This window comes from Spermophilus citellus (assembly GCF_964194105.1).
Source record: "Spermophilus citellus genome assembly, chromosome: 8".
Taxonomy (NCBI): Eukaryota; Metazoa; Chordata; class Mammalia; order Rodentia; family Sciuridae; genus Spermophilus; species Spermophilus citellus.
Window position 1 is genome coordinate 10,435,553 of NC_138189.1, and position 14,353 is coordinate 10,449,905.

The following is a 14,353-nucleotide window of genomic DNA, read 5'->3' on the forward strand; positions in this document are numbered from 1 at the left end:
GCAAATTCTATGATTTTGTCATTTTTTATTGCTGCATAGTACTCCATTGTGTATAGATGCCACATTTTTTTTTATCCATTCATCTATTGAAGGGCATCTGGGTTGGTTCCACAGTCTAGCTATTGTGAATTGTGCTGCTATGAACATCGATGTGGCAGTATCCCTGTAGCATGCTCTTTTAAGGTCTTCAGGGAATAGTCCAAGAAGGGCAATAGCAGGGTCAAATGGTGGTTCCATTCCCAGCTTTCCCAGGAATCTCCAAACTGCTTTCCAAATTGGCTGCACCAATTTGCAGTCCCACCAGCAATGTACAAGTGTACCCTTTTCTCCACATCCTCGCCAGCACTTGTTGTTTGACTTCATAGTGGCTACCAATCTTACTGGAGTGAAATGGTATCTTAGGGTGGTTTTGATTTGCATTTCTCTGACTGCTAGAGATGGTGAGCATTTTTTCATGTACTTGTTGATTGATTGTATATCCTCCTCTGAGAAGTGTCTGTTCAGGTCCTTGGCCCATTTGTTGATTGGGTTATTTGTTATCTTATTGTCTAATTTTTTGAGTTCTTTGTATACTCTGGATATTAGGGCTCTATCCGAAGTGTGAGGAGTAAAAATTTGTTCCCAGGATGTAGGCTCCCTATTTACCTCTCTTATTGTTTCTCTTGCTGAGAAAAAACTTTTTAAGTTTAATTAAGTCCCATTTGTTGATTCTTGTTATTAACTCTTGTGCTATGGGTGTCCTATTAAGTAATTTGGAGCCCGACCCCACAATATGTAGATCGGAGCCAACTTTTTCTTCTATCAGATGCAGAGTCTCTGATTTGATATCAAGCTCCTTGATCCATTTTGAGTTAACTTTTGTGCATGGCGAGAGAAAGGGATTCAGTTCATTTTGTTGCATATGGATTTCCAGTTTTCCCAACACCATTTGTTGAAGATGCTATCCTTCCTCCATTGCATGTTTTTAGCTCCTTTATCAAATATAAGATAGTTGTAACTTTGTGGATTAGTCTCTGTGTCCTCTATTCTATACCATTGGTCCACCCGCCTGTTTTGGTACCAGTACCATGCTGTTTTTGTCACTATTGCTCTGTAATATAGTTTGAAATCTGGTATCGCTATACCGCCTGATTCACACTTCCTGCTTAGAATTGCTTTTGCTATTCTGGGTCTCTTATTTTTCCATATGAATTTCATGATTGCTTTATCTATTTCTACAAGAAATGCCATTGGGATTTTGATTGGCATTGCGTTAAACCTATAGAGAACTTTTGGTAATATCGCCATTTTGATAATGTTAGTTCTGCCTATCCATGAACAGGGTATATTTTTCCATCTTCTAAGATCCTCTTCTACTTCTCTCTTTAGGGTTCTGTAGTTTTCATTGTATAGGTCTTTCGCCTCTTTTGTTAGGTTGATTCCCAAGTATTTTATTTTTTTTTGAGGATATTGTGAATGGAGTGTTTTTCATCATTTCCGTTTCAGAAGTTTTGTCGCTGATATACAGAAATGCCTTTGATTTATGCGTGTTTATTTTATATCCTGCCACTTTGCTGAATTCATTTATTAGTTCTAGTAGTTTCTTTGTAGACCCTTTTGGGTCTTCTAGGTATAGAATCATGTCATCTGCAAATAATGATAATTTAAGTTCTTCTTTTCCAATTTTTATGCCTTTAATTTCTTTCGTCTGTCTAATTGCTCTGGCCAGTGTTTCGAGAACTATATTGAATAGAAGTGGTGATAGAGGGCATCCCTGTCTTGTTCCGGATTTTAGAGGGAATGCCTTTACCTTTTCTCCATTCAGAATGATGCTAGCCTGAGGCTTAGCATAGATAGCTTTTACAATGTCAAGGTAAGTTCCTGTTATCCCTAGTTTTTCTAATGTTTTCAACATAAAGGGATGCTGCACTTTGTCGAATGCTTTCTCTGCATCTATCGAGATGATCATATGGTTCTTATCTTTAAGTCTATTGATGTGGTGAATAACATTTATTGATTTCCGTATAATGAACCATCCTTGCATCCCAGGGATGAATCCTACTTGATCATGGTGCACAATTTTTTTGATGTGTTTTTGTATTCGATTTGCCAGAATTTTATTGAGGATTTTTGCATCTGGGTTCATTAGAGATATTGGTCTGTAGTTTTCTTTCTTTGAGGTGTCTTTGTCTGGTTTCGGAATCAGGGTGATGTTGGCTTCATAGAATGAATTTGGAAGAGCTCCCTCTTTTTCTATTTCCTGAAATAACTTGAAAAGTATTGGTATTAATTCTTCTTTAAAGGTTTTGTAAAACTCCGCTGTATACCCATCCGGTCCTGGGCTTTTCTTGGTTGGTAGTCTTTTGATGGCTTCTTCAATTTCATCCATTGATATTGGTCTGTTCAAATTGTGTGTATCCTTCTGACTCAGTCTGGGCAAATCATATGACTTAAGAAATTTATCGATGTCTTCACTATCTTCTATTTTATTGGAATATAGGTTTTCAAAATAATTTCTAATTGTCTTCTGTATTTCTGTAGCATCTGTTGTGATATTGCCTTTTTCATCCCGTATGTTAGTAATTTGAGTTCTCTCTCTTCTTCTCTTCGTTAGCATGGCTAAAGGTCTGTCGATCTTATTTATTTTTTCGAAGAACCAACTTTTAGTTTTGTTAATTTTTTCAATAGTTTCTTTTGTTTCAATTTCATTGATTTCTGCTCTGATTTTAATTATTTCTTGCCTTCTGCTACATTTGCTGTTATTTTACTCTTCCTTTTCTAGGGCTTTGAGATGAAGTGTGAGCTCATTTATTTGTTGGTTTTTTTTCTGTTTTTGAGGAATGACCACCAGGCGATGAATTTTCCTCTTAAAACTGCTTTCATTGTGTCCCATAGATTCCGATATGTTGTGTCTGTATTTTCATTTATCTCTAAGAATTTTTTGATTTCCTCCTTTATGTCTTCTGTAACCCATTGATCATTCAGTAACATATTGTTCATTTTCCATGTGATGTAGGATTTTTCCTTCCTTCTTTTATCATTTATTTCCAGTTTCATTCCATTATGATCAGATAAAATGCATGGTATTATCTCCACCCCTTGATATTTACTGAGGGTTGCCCTATGGCATAATATATGGTCTATTTTTGAGAAGGATCCATGTGCTGCTGAGAAAAAAGTATATCCATTTGATGATGGTTGATATATTCTATATATGTCAGTTAAGTCTAGGTTATTGATTGTGATATTGAGTTCTATAGTTTCTTTATTCAACTTTTGTTTGGAGGATCTGTCCAATGGTGAGAGAGGTGTGTTGAAGTCACCCATAATTATTGTGTTGTGGTCTATTTGATTCTTGAACTTGAGGAGAATTTGTTTTATGAATGTCGCAGCACCATTATTTGGTGCATAAATATTGATAATTGTTATGTCTTGTTGGTGAATGGTTCCTTTTAACAGTATATAATGACCTTCTTTATCATCCCTTTTGATTAAGTTAGTCTTGAAGTCGATTTTATTCGATATGAGGATGGCCACCCCTGCTTGCTTACGAGGACCGTGTGCGTGGTATATTTTTTCCCATCCTTTCACCTTCAGCCTGTGTATGTCTTTTCCAATCAGATGTGTATCCTGGAGGCAGTATATTGTTGGATTTGTTTTTTTTTTTTTATCCATGATACCAGCCTATGTCACTTTATTGGAGAGTTTAAGCCATTAACATTCAGAATTACTATTGATATATGGTTTTTACTTCCATCCATGTTTGATTATTTATCCTTTTTTTAAAAAGTTTAGTTTGTTTCTCCATGATTATCTTTCCCCTTGCCCTCTGTCTTTACTGAGGCACTTCCCACTGATGGTTTTGGTTATTGTTTTTTCATTTCTTCCTCGTGTAGTGTTTTGCTCAAAATGCTTTGCAATGCTGGTTTTCTGGCTGCAAATTCTTTTAACTTTTGTTTATCATGAAAGATTTTTATTTCGTTGTCATACCTGAAGCTTAATTTTGCTGGATACAGAATTCTTGGTTGGCATCCATTGTCTTTCAGTGTTTGAAATACATTGTTCCATGACCTTCTTGCTTTCAGTGTCTGTGATAAAAAATCCGTTGTTAACCTTATTGGTTTACCCCTGAATGTAATCTGTCTCCTTTCTCTTGTAGCTTTTAATATTTTCTCTTTGTTCTGTATATTGGATATGTTCTGTATATTGGATATCTTCATAACAATGTGTCTTGGCGTTGGTCTACTGTGATTTTGTGTGCTCGGCGTCCTGTATGCATCTTCAATTTGTATATCCGTTTCCTTTTTTATTTCTGGAAAGTTTTCTGTAATTATTTCATTCAGCAAGTTACTCATTCCCTTGGTTTGAATCTCTGTACCTTCTTCTATCCCGATGACTCGTAAGTTTGGTTTTTTTATGTTATCCCATAACTCTTGGATGTTTTTCTCGTGATTTTTTACCAGCCTTTCTGAGTTGGCTAGATTCTTTTCAAGATGATATATTTTGTCTTCATTATCTGACGTTCTGGCTTCTACTTGCTCCACTCTGTTAGTGATACTCTCAATTGAGTTTTTAACTTGGTTTATCATTTCCTTCATTTCTAGAATTATCGTTTGATTATTTTTTATAATCTCTAACTCCTGATAAAGATGCTTAACTTCTTCTTTTATCTGTTTATGTAATTCATTCTCAATGTGTTCTTTCACTGCTTGAATTTGCTGTCTTGTATCCTCTTTAAGGTTCCATTCCATCTGTCTAAGGTGTTCCTTGAGTTCTTTATATGACCATTTTTCTGATGACTCTAGGTCCTCCTGAATATTTAGGCTGTCCTGCATTGTTTGTACTCCTTTCCTTCCTTGCTTTTTGAAGCTGCTCATGTTACTTCTTGTTCTGTTTGACTGCTGAGTTACTGTTTACTCCTATAAATTTATTTGATGCTGGCATGCGGGCGGCCCAGGTTCAATCCTCAGCACCACATACAAACAAAGATGTTGTGTCTGCCGAAAACTGACACTGCTATGTTCACTTGGTGAATCTTCTGCAGTCATCAGTCTTGACAAGGATCAATATTGTTTCTCCTGGGACATAAAGTTCAGTCTTGATATTAGTATTTCCTTATTTATATTGCTAGGTCTGAGACGGCTCACCTCTCTGATTCCCACCTCTAGCCACCCAACAGGGCAGCGAGGATTACTCAGGGCTAGCAGGAGAGAGAGAGCATATTGTGTTCTTTTAGAAGACATAATGACTCAAGTCCTATTTGATAAGGCTTCCCCCACCAAAAAAAAAAATCATGTATTTCCTAAACAGTACTGAAATTTGAGGTGAAGTCTCTTACTTGACACATTGCCTCACTTCTAATGGTTATTCCAGGCTATGCATTCCTTCTCTTTCAAGAAGAGAGCTCAGTTCAAGCACTAATTGATGCTTGTATTGAAGAAGATGGAAAGCTCTATTTGTGTGTTTCCAGCCCTACTATCAAGGACAAACCAGTAAGTAAATACCATATGAATTGCATGCTACAAATTATCATAATCCCAGCAGCTTGGGAAGCTGAGGCAGGAGGATTGCAAGTTCAAAGTCAGCCTCAATCAATTTAGCAAGGCCCTAGTAACTCAGTAAGACCCTGAATCTAAATAAAATATAAAAATATATTTTTAAAAAGCGGGGACAAGGGGTAGGATGGGGATGTGGCTCAGTGATCGAGAGCCCCTGGGGTTCACTCCCCAGAACAAAAAAAAAGAAAAAGAAAAAACTACCATGTTAAAATTTCATTTTTTAAAACATCCAGGAGAGTTATAGTATCTAAATAGAAAATTATACTCATAATTTGTCTCTGAATACAATTATAAAATTTATAAACAATGAAAGGATTAAGGCTCAAATGTAATTTTTTTATAGGTTCAAATTCGTCCTTGGAATTTAAGTGATAGTGATTTTGTTATGGATGGTTCTCAACCTTTGGATCCCCGAAAAACAATTTTTGTTGGAGGTGTTCCTAGGCCGTTAAGGGCTGGTAAGTCAAATCTTAACAAATTTTGCTTTTTAAAACATCATTTAAATGTGTGTTAGTGAATTCAGTAAACATTGGCAGTTATTATGGACCTGCCATCATTTGGCAGAGCAGGGGCAGATTCTTAATTATACCAGTAATAGCTCTAAAGAATTTTGAAAACCTTTGTTGAAATTTCGAAGGAATTGGATAATTGGATACTCATCTATCAATATCAATAGCTAACATCAAACAAACTCTGAGAAGAACCCACTTGACTACTTCAGACTCCTAAGTACAACTCTCTAAGATATACTGCATATGTTATGTGGGTTGATTTTGATATCTGAATAAATATGGATTTTTTTTTAGTTTTTCCTATATTTTATCCATTAACTAAATTATCATTTTAGATGAGTGATAAACTTCTGTTTATCATAGCCAAAACCAGAAGTCTCCTGAAAAATGTCATATAGGATAGAATTGGAGATGCAAATGCCCACCGTGTCAGCAAGTTACGTGATACCACACATCCTCTGAATTCCATCATTGAGAACATCCTCTTCCAGTCTGGGACATGTGTGTTAAAGAACTATAGACACACACTTAAACATGATGACTTCTATAATGAAAAATATAATGTGGAGAGTAGATGAGCATATATAGCAAGGAAATGTGATGTGAACTGATATTTTAAAGATACTTGTATTTGAGCTCTGATATAAAGGTGAACAGAAAGAATAGGAGTTCTGTGAGGGGTGCAGTTTAGAAAAAAGAAATAGCATGCTTAGAAGTCTTCAGTACAGGGAGGCTGGGTGCAATGGAGGAACTGGAGGAAGCCCAGAATGGCTGATTGAGGATGCAAGGAGTGAGGCGAGAGACACTTAAAGTTAATGCCAGTTATACCATACAAGTCTTTAATAGGCTGATTTGATATTTATTCTCAGAGCAAGGGGAGACCATTTGAGTTTTTAAGCATAGGAAGGACATCATATTTGCAGTTTGAGCTAATGTTGCAAGTAAATATGGGTAGGCCAAGTTAGGAGTCTAAGAGACAGTGGTGGCTAGGATGAGTAGTCACAGTGGACAAAGAGTCAAGCAAACAGATATCACAAATACTCATGAAGTAAATACAAAAGTTGAATCTTAGCTTTCAATCTTGAGCCAATATTGGATTGTGGTTCCTTCCACTGAGGTATGAGCAACACAGGAGAAAGGAGCAAGTTGGAAGGGAAGATTGTGATCTTGGTTTTGAACACAAGTTCACAACAGCACCATTCAGAGGTTGTAAATAGAAATTTCAGTTAAACCATATGATATCTGGTACAATCATTTAACAATCATTTTTTTTAACAATCATTTTTGTTACTGTTTTGGAAGTAACTAAGGGGGGGTGGTCAGAATCAGAGAGATAAGACTGTTATAAAGCAGGTAAAAATGATGATAACTTGAAACAGGATGTTAGAAATGAAAGTGAGGAGATTAGATCACAGATATATTTTGAAAATCAACTTCATGTGTGTAGTGGAGGAAAAGAAAACATGGTAGCCAAGGATCTTTACTTGGCAATGTTATCCTTTTTTTGCTTATGAACTGGGTCAGCAAAAACTCACTGGAATGTGTTTAGTGAGATGGAGGAAGATCAATTTTACATGTATTCCATTTTTAACTCAGTAGATATTGATATTTAACAGATAAATATCTATATCATATCTGCAATATGAGTTGTCCAGTAGACAGTTGTATTTATGAATCTGGAGTCCATAGGAGAGGTTCTTACTAAAGATACAAATTCAGGAGCTTGAAATCTCCTAATGGTATTTAAAGTCATAATTCAGGAGTCACCAAAGCCAGGAGTATAGATAGAGGATTTAAACTTGAGGCATTCTGACATTGAAAAGTCAAAAGAGTTGAGTAGGAACTACCAAAGAAGAGAAAATTATCAGTGAAGTGCAAATTAGTAGAACAACATATCTTGGAAGCCAGATGGAGGAAATATTTCAAGAAGATGGAAAGAATTAATCATGGTCAGTGCTGCTTATAGGTAGATGGACCATTGGACTTGTTACTGGGGAAAGTTGACCTTGACATGAGCAATTAAAGCAGAGTCATGGAATGATTGCAGTCTGATTATTAAAGGTTGAACTGAAAATAGGAAGGCAGGGATTCAGAAGTACCTTAAAAATTTTAAAGAATTTGTCTGTAAAAGGAGAACACAAAAATGAAGTAGTACCAGAGAAGGAGAAATATGGTTGTGAGAATCTTTTAAAAGAGATTTCAAAAACAATCCAAAACAAAAATGTATTGGAAATGACCAGTATGAGAGAAAAGCTGATGGTAAGGATGAGGGAGGGGAGAATTGCCAAAGCATATCCTTCCACAGTGAGGGCAGATGGGACCTAGTATATAGGTGACAGGATCAGATTGAGAAAAGATAGCATGAGACTATTTACACTAGAAAAGAAGATAGCATATAGTATATGTAGAGTTAGTGTGGTAAATGTGGTGGTGAGTCTAACTTTATATTTTAAAAACTAAAGAAAAAAGTCTTCTTAATTCCAGGCCCTCCTTTAGCAACTGAGTTTTGTTAATGTTCTATTGTCTTCCACTGATTTTTTTAAAAGTACTTAAAAATTCTTCTTATTTGCTTTGTTTTCTCATATTTAATACAAACATCTTTTTTTTTTTTTTTTTGAAGTGGAACTTGCTATGATCATGGACCGGCTATATGGTGGAGTTTGTTACGCAGGAATTGACACAGATCCAGAGCTAAAATACCCAAAAGGTGCTGGACGGGTTGCTTTTTCCAATCAGCAGAGCTATATTGCTGCCATTAGTGCTCGATTTGTTCAGCTTCAGCATGGTGATATTGATAAACGCGTAAGTTGCATACTGGGAAGTCATTTATGTCCCATAAGAAGTTGCTGATCCAAAGCTTGTTACTCTACAGAGTTAATAATATATTCAAACACTTTTTATACTCCTTTATCTCTTAGAGTTATATGAAAGTATCCTTGAAATGAACAATTCTTATACTTTAAAGTAAGTATACTGTATAAATCATGAATATAGATATCATTTTAAAACTATGTTTACCATTTTATCAGCCAGTGGGTGGCAGCTATCTTTCCAACCACGGAAAGATATTGGCTGCCTGGGATTGATTCCTGTTTCCACCATTTGCTTTGTAATCCTGGGCAAATTAATCTAATCCATGCCTACTATTTCCTCACTTATAAAATGGAAAACAGTACTAGTGTTTGTCTTAGTTAATTTGAGAACTAAATGAATTCACATATTCGTATAAGCACTTAGAATAGGACTTAGTGCAGAGTGAGTACTATTTCAATGTGGGTTTTGTGTTTTTGTTTTGTGTCCCAGGGTGCTTAACCACTTACCCACATCACCAGACCTTTTTCTATTTTGAGACAGGGTCTCAGTAAGTTGCTGAGGCTGGCTTTGAATTTTCGATCTTCCATGCCTTATCCTCCCATACTGCTAGGATTATAGGCATGAACCACCACACCCAGCTAAATGTTAATTCTTAATAATAAAATTTAAAATTAAAATACATTGTGTAATTTCTCTAAATTGATTGATCTAAAATTTAAAACATTAGCAATTTGGTAGCATTACTTACACTGTCACCAAGTTCTGTGAATGATAATTAAAACCTGTCCTATTAAATAATTCTAAGCACTGATTACCATCTAAAATGGGGCAAAGAAGTGAACATAACTCAATTATTTATTTATAGATCCATATCATAAAAATCTAGGAAGAGTTCTTTTACATAACTAACCAGTTTTCTAAAATAACATTGTTTACATTTACAGTACACCTGAAATATACTAAGAATATGGGGTAGAGGAATTTTTTAAAATCCAAATTGGTAGCTATAACTTGAGTGAGCACTTTATTTTTCCAGTGTAACAGTGTCATGAAGCCTTTTCTGAGGCTGCTTTGCACATTGAAAGATATTTTGAGGACAGGGAAATTAGATGACTCAATTCAAATTGACTAGACTATGGATTGCAGAAGTAGCCATCAATATAATTATGAGATCATCCTATTTACAAAAGTAGTACAGCAAAGGTTTGGTCAATAAATGCAGAATGGCTTTTTTTGTTTGCATTGCCACATAAAATATTACCAAAAGAAAAAATAAGAGGAGGGCTATGCTTTTATTCAAACATGCATATAAAAACTTTCTGAACTGATTTGAACCTTAGATTTCTCTAGTCATGTCATCCTCAACCTCAGCTACACATTAATCACTTGAGAACTTAAAAAAATCTTGAGTTCTGGGTCCTACCCTCAGGCTTCTGCTGTCCTTGGTCTGGGATACACCAGGGCAGCAGGAATTTATAAAGCTCCCCCTGGTGACATTAATGTACAGCCATCTTGAAGACCACAGATCTAGTCTTATCCCCTACTTTTAGAAAGAGGTGATGGATCACTGAAGAAGGTATTTACATGTGTATAATTGTTCAATATGTGCAAGCAGAAGGAAAAGATGGTTGCTGTGTCATACCTCACACCTCTTTGTTTCCAAAATGGTAGGAAGGACCAGTTATTTGGAGCAAAGTATTGATTCCTAAACAGCAACTCAGATGCAGAGCAGATGAATTAAAAACATGGGCCTTCTTAAAGTATTGAAATAACCGAGAGAAAAGTTTATTTTCTAAGCTATATGCTACAAAGGTATATTTCAAATCTTATTTGAAAGAATTTGATTCGTCACTATTTTAGAAGTAACCAGTATTTTTTATACATGGAAATATGATGCCATTAACCTTGATACCATCATCTCTTCAATGTAAATATAATTATTAAATCATAAAATAGCTTGAATGACTGTATAAACTGAAATGTATACTATCCCAAAGATTCATTGCCTACTTATTTTGAGGGAATTAAAATTATGTATTCAGCTTAACCTTTTAGCATCATGTACATTTTGAGGCTTAGTTCTTATCTCTCTGATAGCTGGGAAGCACAGTCACGACAGAGCTGTGTTTAATTGTATGTTTTGCCTGTTTTCATTACTAATACAATTAATTCACTAATTTCTTGTAGATACTGGATTGAATTGTGTTGTATTTCAAGTTGTATAATTATTAATTGTTCATTTTTCACTAGTTATGAGTCAGGGTGACAGAATATTACTTTGTAGGTTCTCTGAAGTGAAAAAGGAAAAGGCAGAAAATAAAACTAGGTCAAACATTGATGAAACTCCCTTTCACACATTTCTCTCTTTGAATTCTGTGATTTTGATATAAGTAGATGAGCTTCATTAAATAATATCTAAAAAATTTAAATCATTCCATTTTAGTCGATCAACAGTTTATATTCAGTAGCTCTTGAGCACCTCGCATTTGGGGGGAATATTATAAAAGGGAAGTAAACAGCACAGACCCTGGCTTCATTGTGCTTGAAATTGTTAAGAAAAATGTCAATCACAAGAAAGTAACCCAGAAAGCATGTAAATGTACCACATTTATTTCTATGATGTTTGCAGAGTTTCTGCTTCATGCCATACATTCTGCTAGATACTAAGAACTGAATGTTGAGCCCATGGTTGCCATTCCTATGCTCATGGGATTTATAAACTAAGGAGATGAACTTGTAACTCTCACATTACCTGCATTTATTCTTTGATCACGGTAATGCACTTTGTTAATTTTATTTGTAATGAATATGATGAATCAAAAACAGTAGCATGGCAGAGGTCAGAGAGAATTCATAAAGGAAAAAGTTGGTAAAATTTGGGCATAAAAATTTTGTTGTAAAAATTATAGATCAATAGGAAAATGGTAAAAATTCTTAACTTGCAAAAATAACTGTAAAACAGCCGGGGGCAGTGGCGCACACCTGTAATCCCAGCAGCTCAGGAGGCCTCTGCAATGGCGAGGTGCTAAGCAACTCTGTGAGAACCTGTCTCTAAATAAAATACAGGAAAGGCCTGGGGATGTGGCTCAGTGGTGGAGTGCCTCTGAGTTCAATCCCCAGTACCCTCCCCCGCCAAAAAAAGATATAAACAGGCAATTCAGAAAAATAGAATGTCTAGCCTACATTAAATATGCTTATACTAATCCTAATCAGTGAAATAATAAATATAAGTAATGGTGTAATTCCATTACCTTCCTATCAAATATTTGGGGTAGAAATCTCCTTTTCATCAGCTTTTATGTGTTTCCAATTTGTTACTTTTCTTCTTACAAAAACTGCTCTATAAAATATCCTTTATATGTTCATTTTCTAAAACATGGAAGTATTTTAAAGGATACTTTCATAAATAGTTATGAATTCAATAGAATTTGTTGGGTTATTTTTTTACCATAGCAAATTCTACAATATCTCAAACTTTGCCCTTCAAAACACTCAGTTTTCTGTCCTCTCCTAAGGAATAGCTAAGAACTTTCAGCTCTTTGGCACTGTTCAGTCAGACAAGATAATAACCTTCCATTTATAAAACTCTTCTGAAGAGGAAGCAAGGGTATAGCAGCAAATTGTAGTTAATACCGATTTAAATGGTGTTTGCCATGTGCCCAAGCCCTGCCATGCTTTTTCTTGTATAATTAAATCCTCACAACTCAGAGACAGATAGTACTATTTTCACTTTACAATGTGGAAACTGAGGTTGAGAGATCTTATCGTTCAGCCTGACTGCCATCTTTACATCCTCTGCTGAGTCAGAGCTTCACAGTGAGCCTTTTGATTTATATCTTATAAATCCACAGACGTCTAGACATGCTCTTGACAAGTGAGGCATGGTTCTGGTTTGCTGTACCAATTATTCACAAGAAAGGTGTAGCTCTCACCTGCAGTAGAGAAGCTCTGCTTTAACCAGTGTCTGTTAGTGTTGCCATCTTTTTGGTATAAGAATAAGGGAAAAGACAAGTGGAAACCATTTGTCTTCCATGTCTGCTTTTCACTCACAGTCACCCCCAACTCTCAAAATATCAATACAAGGTGTTTCAGAGATATTAGTTCGAGAAAAGAGAAGATGGAATGTCTTGCAAATCAATTAGATTTTTAAGGTTTTTAGAAAGTATTTCATTTTGGGAAAATACAGTAAACACCATTTATAGTCCTCTGAAGAAAACATAATAAAATAAAATAGAATTAACTGCTTGTCACTTAACCACACAGCCAATTATAAACAAAATATAATTAGTATAAGAACAGATGTCTTTTTTTTAACCTACTATATAGGTTAAAAACTAATTCCTTGTGAAACTTTCTACATTCTCAACTTTTCATGCTGGTCCTTTTCTCTAGAACACTGTATAAACATTTTAAGTCATCACTAAATCTGATTCCTGAAGCCAACCTTAATGAGACACTTTCTACCTTCTCTTTCTCTAGGTGGAGGTGAAGCCATATGTGCTAGATGACCAGATGTGCGATGAATGCCAGGGTGCACGATGTGGTGGAAAATTTGCTCCCTTTTTTTGTGCCAATGTCACTTGCCTGCAGTATTACTGTGAGTTTTGTTGGGCAAATATCCACTCTCGTGCAGGACGTGAGTTCCATAAGCCATTGGTGAAGGAAGGTGCTGATCGTCCACGACAGATACACTTCCGCTGGAACTAAGAATAGCAAACTGGCCTCTGTTTCAACAAGGAAAGAAAGGGTGCATGTGGCTTACTGTGTCTGAAGATACTGACATGCAGAAGAAATAAGTGCATTCTTCTGCTTTTCACCCCAGCTATCAATACATGCATCTTTATCAGCAGCCAAAACACTACAAGCCTCTTGTTTTTCACCAAAACCCTACATCTCAGGCTTACTAATTTTTGTGATATTTTCATGTTAAAATAAAATGTTTTTTTGTATTTTCTCCAAGTTATTTTTATATGTAAAGTTAAAATTAGATATGAGAATGTTTTGCGTAGGGGCAACACAGTCTGCTGCTATATAGTGGGTGAAGCGTGCACTTATTTCTAAACATGGGTTTTTAACTTCAAGATCTGCCCCAGTAACTTTACCAAAGGTAGCAAAATAATAGTGAAGATGGAATATGTCTGCTACAAATGCTTATTTTTATTGTTGCTATTTTCAGTGTATACATAAACTAAAAATTAGGGTTGATTTTTTTGCTCTCCATTTTGACTTGCAAGAAATAATACCTCAAGATAATCTGATTTATTAGCTATTTTTAAACATTTTTAATCACAAGCTGTATTAGCTTTGCTGCTATATAGGTGTTATGTGTAAATGCCACCTATTAATACGGGATTGAAAGCGTTAGAGACACACTGCATTGCAGATAAAATGCAGGCAGCACAATGTGGCCTAGACTGCCATAGTTTTAGAATGTGAAAAAAAAATGCATGTTTACTTACCTGTATACACCATATGCATGCACTAGAATTA

At 35.5% G+C, this 14,353-nt stretch overlaps 1 protein-coding gene across 7 annotated transcripts in view; it reads left to right on the forward strand.

The window, feature by feature from the left end:
- Positions 1 to 14,353, forward strand: part of CPEB2 (cytoplasmic polyadenylation element binding protein 2) — a 77,284-nt gene that overhangs the window by 59,948 nt on the left and 2,983 nt on the right. For all 7 annotated transcript variants that reach the window (XM_081304447.1, XM_081304449.1, XM_081304451.1 and 4 more), the window contains 4 exons: positions 5,353 to 5,471; positions 5,881 to 5,995; positions 8,670 to 8,851; positions 13,343 to 14,353. The exon at positions 13,343 to 14,353 is cut by the window's right edge and continues 2,983 nt beyond it. In XM_081304447.1, the coding sequence (XP_081160573.1) occupies positions 5,353 to 5,471; positions 5,881 to 5,995; positions 8,670 to 8,851; positions 13,343 to 13,570 (644 nt within the window). In that variant the 3' untranslated portion in view covers positions 13,571 to 14,353. The remainder of the gene's footprint in view (positions 1 to 5,352; positions 5,472 to 5,880; positions 5,996 to 8,669; positions 8,852 to 13,342) is intronic.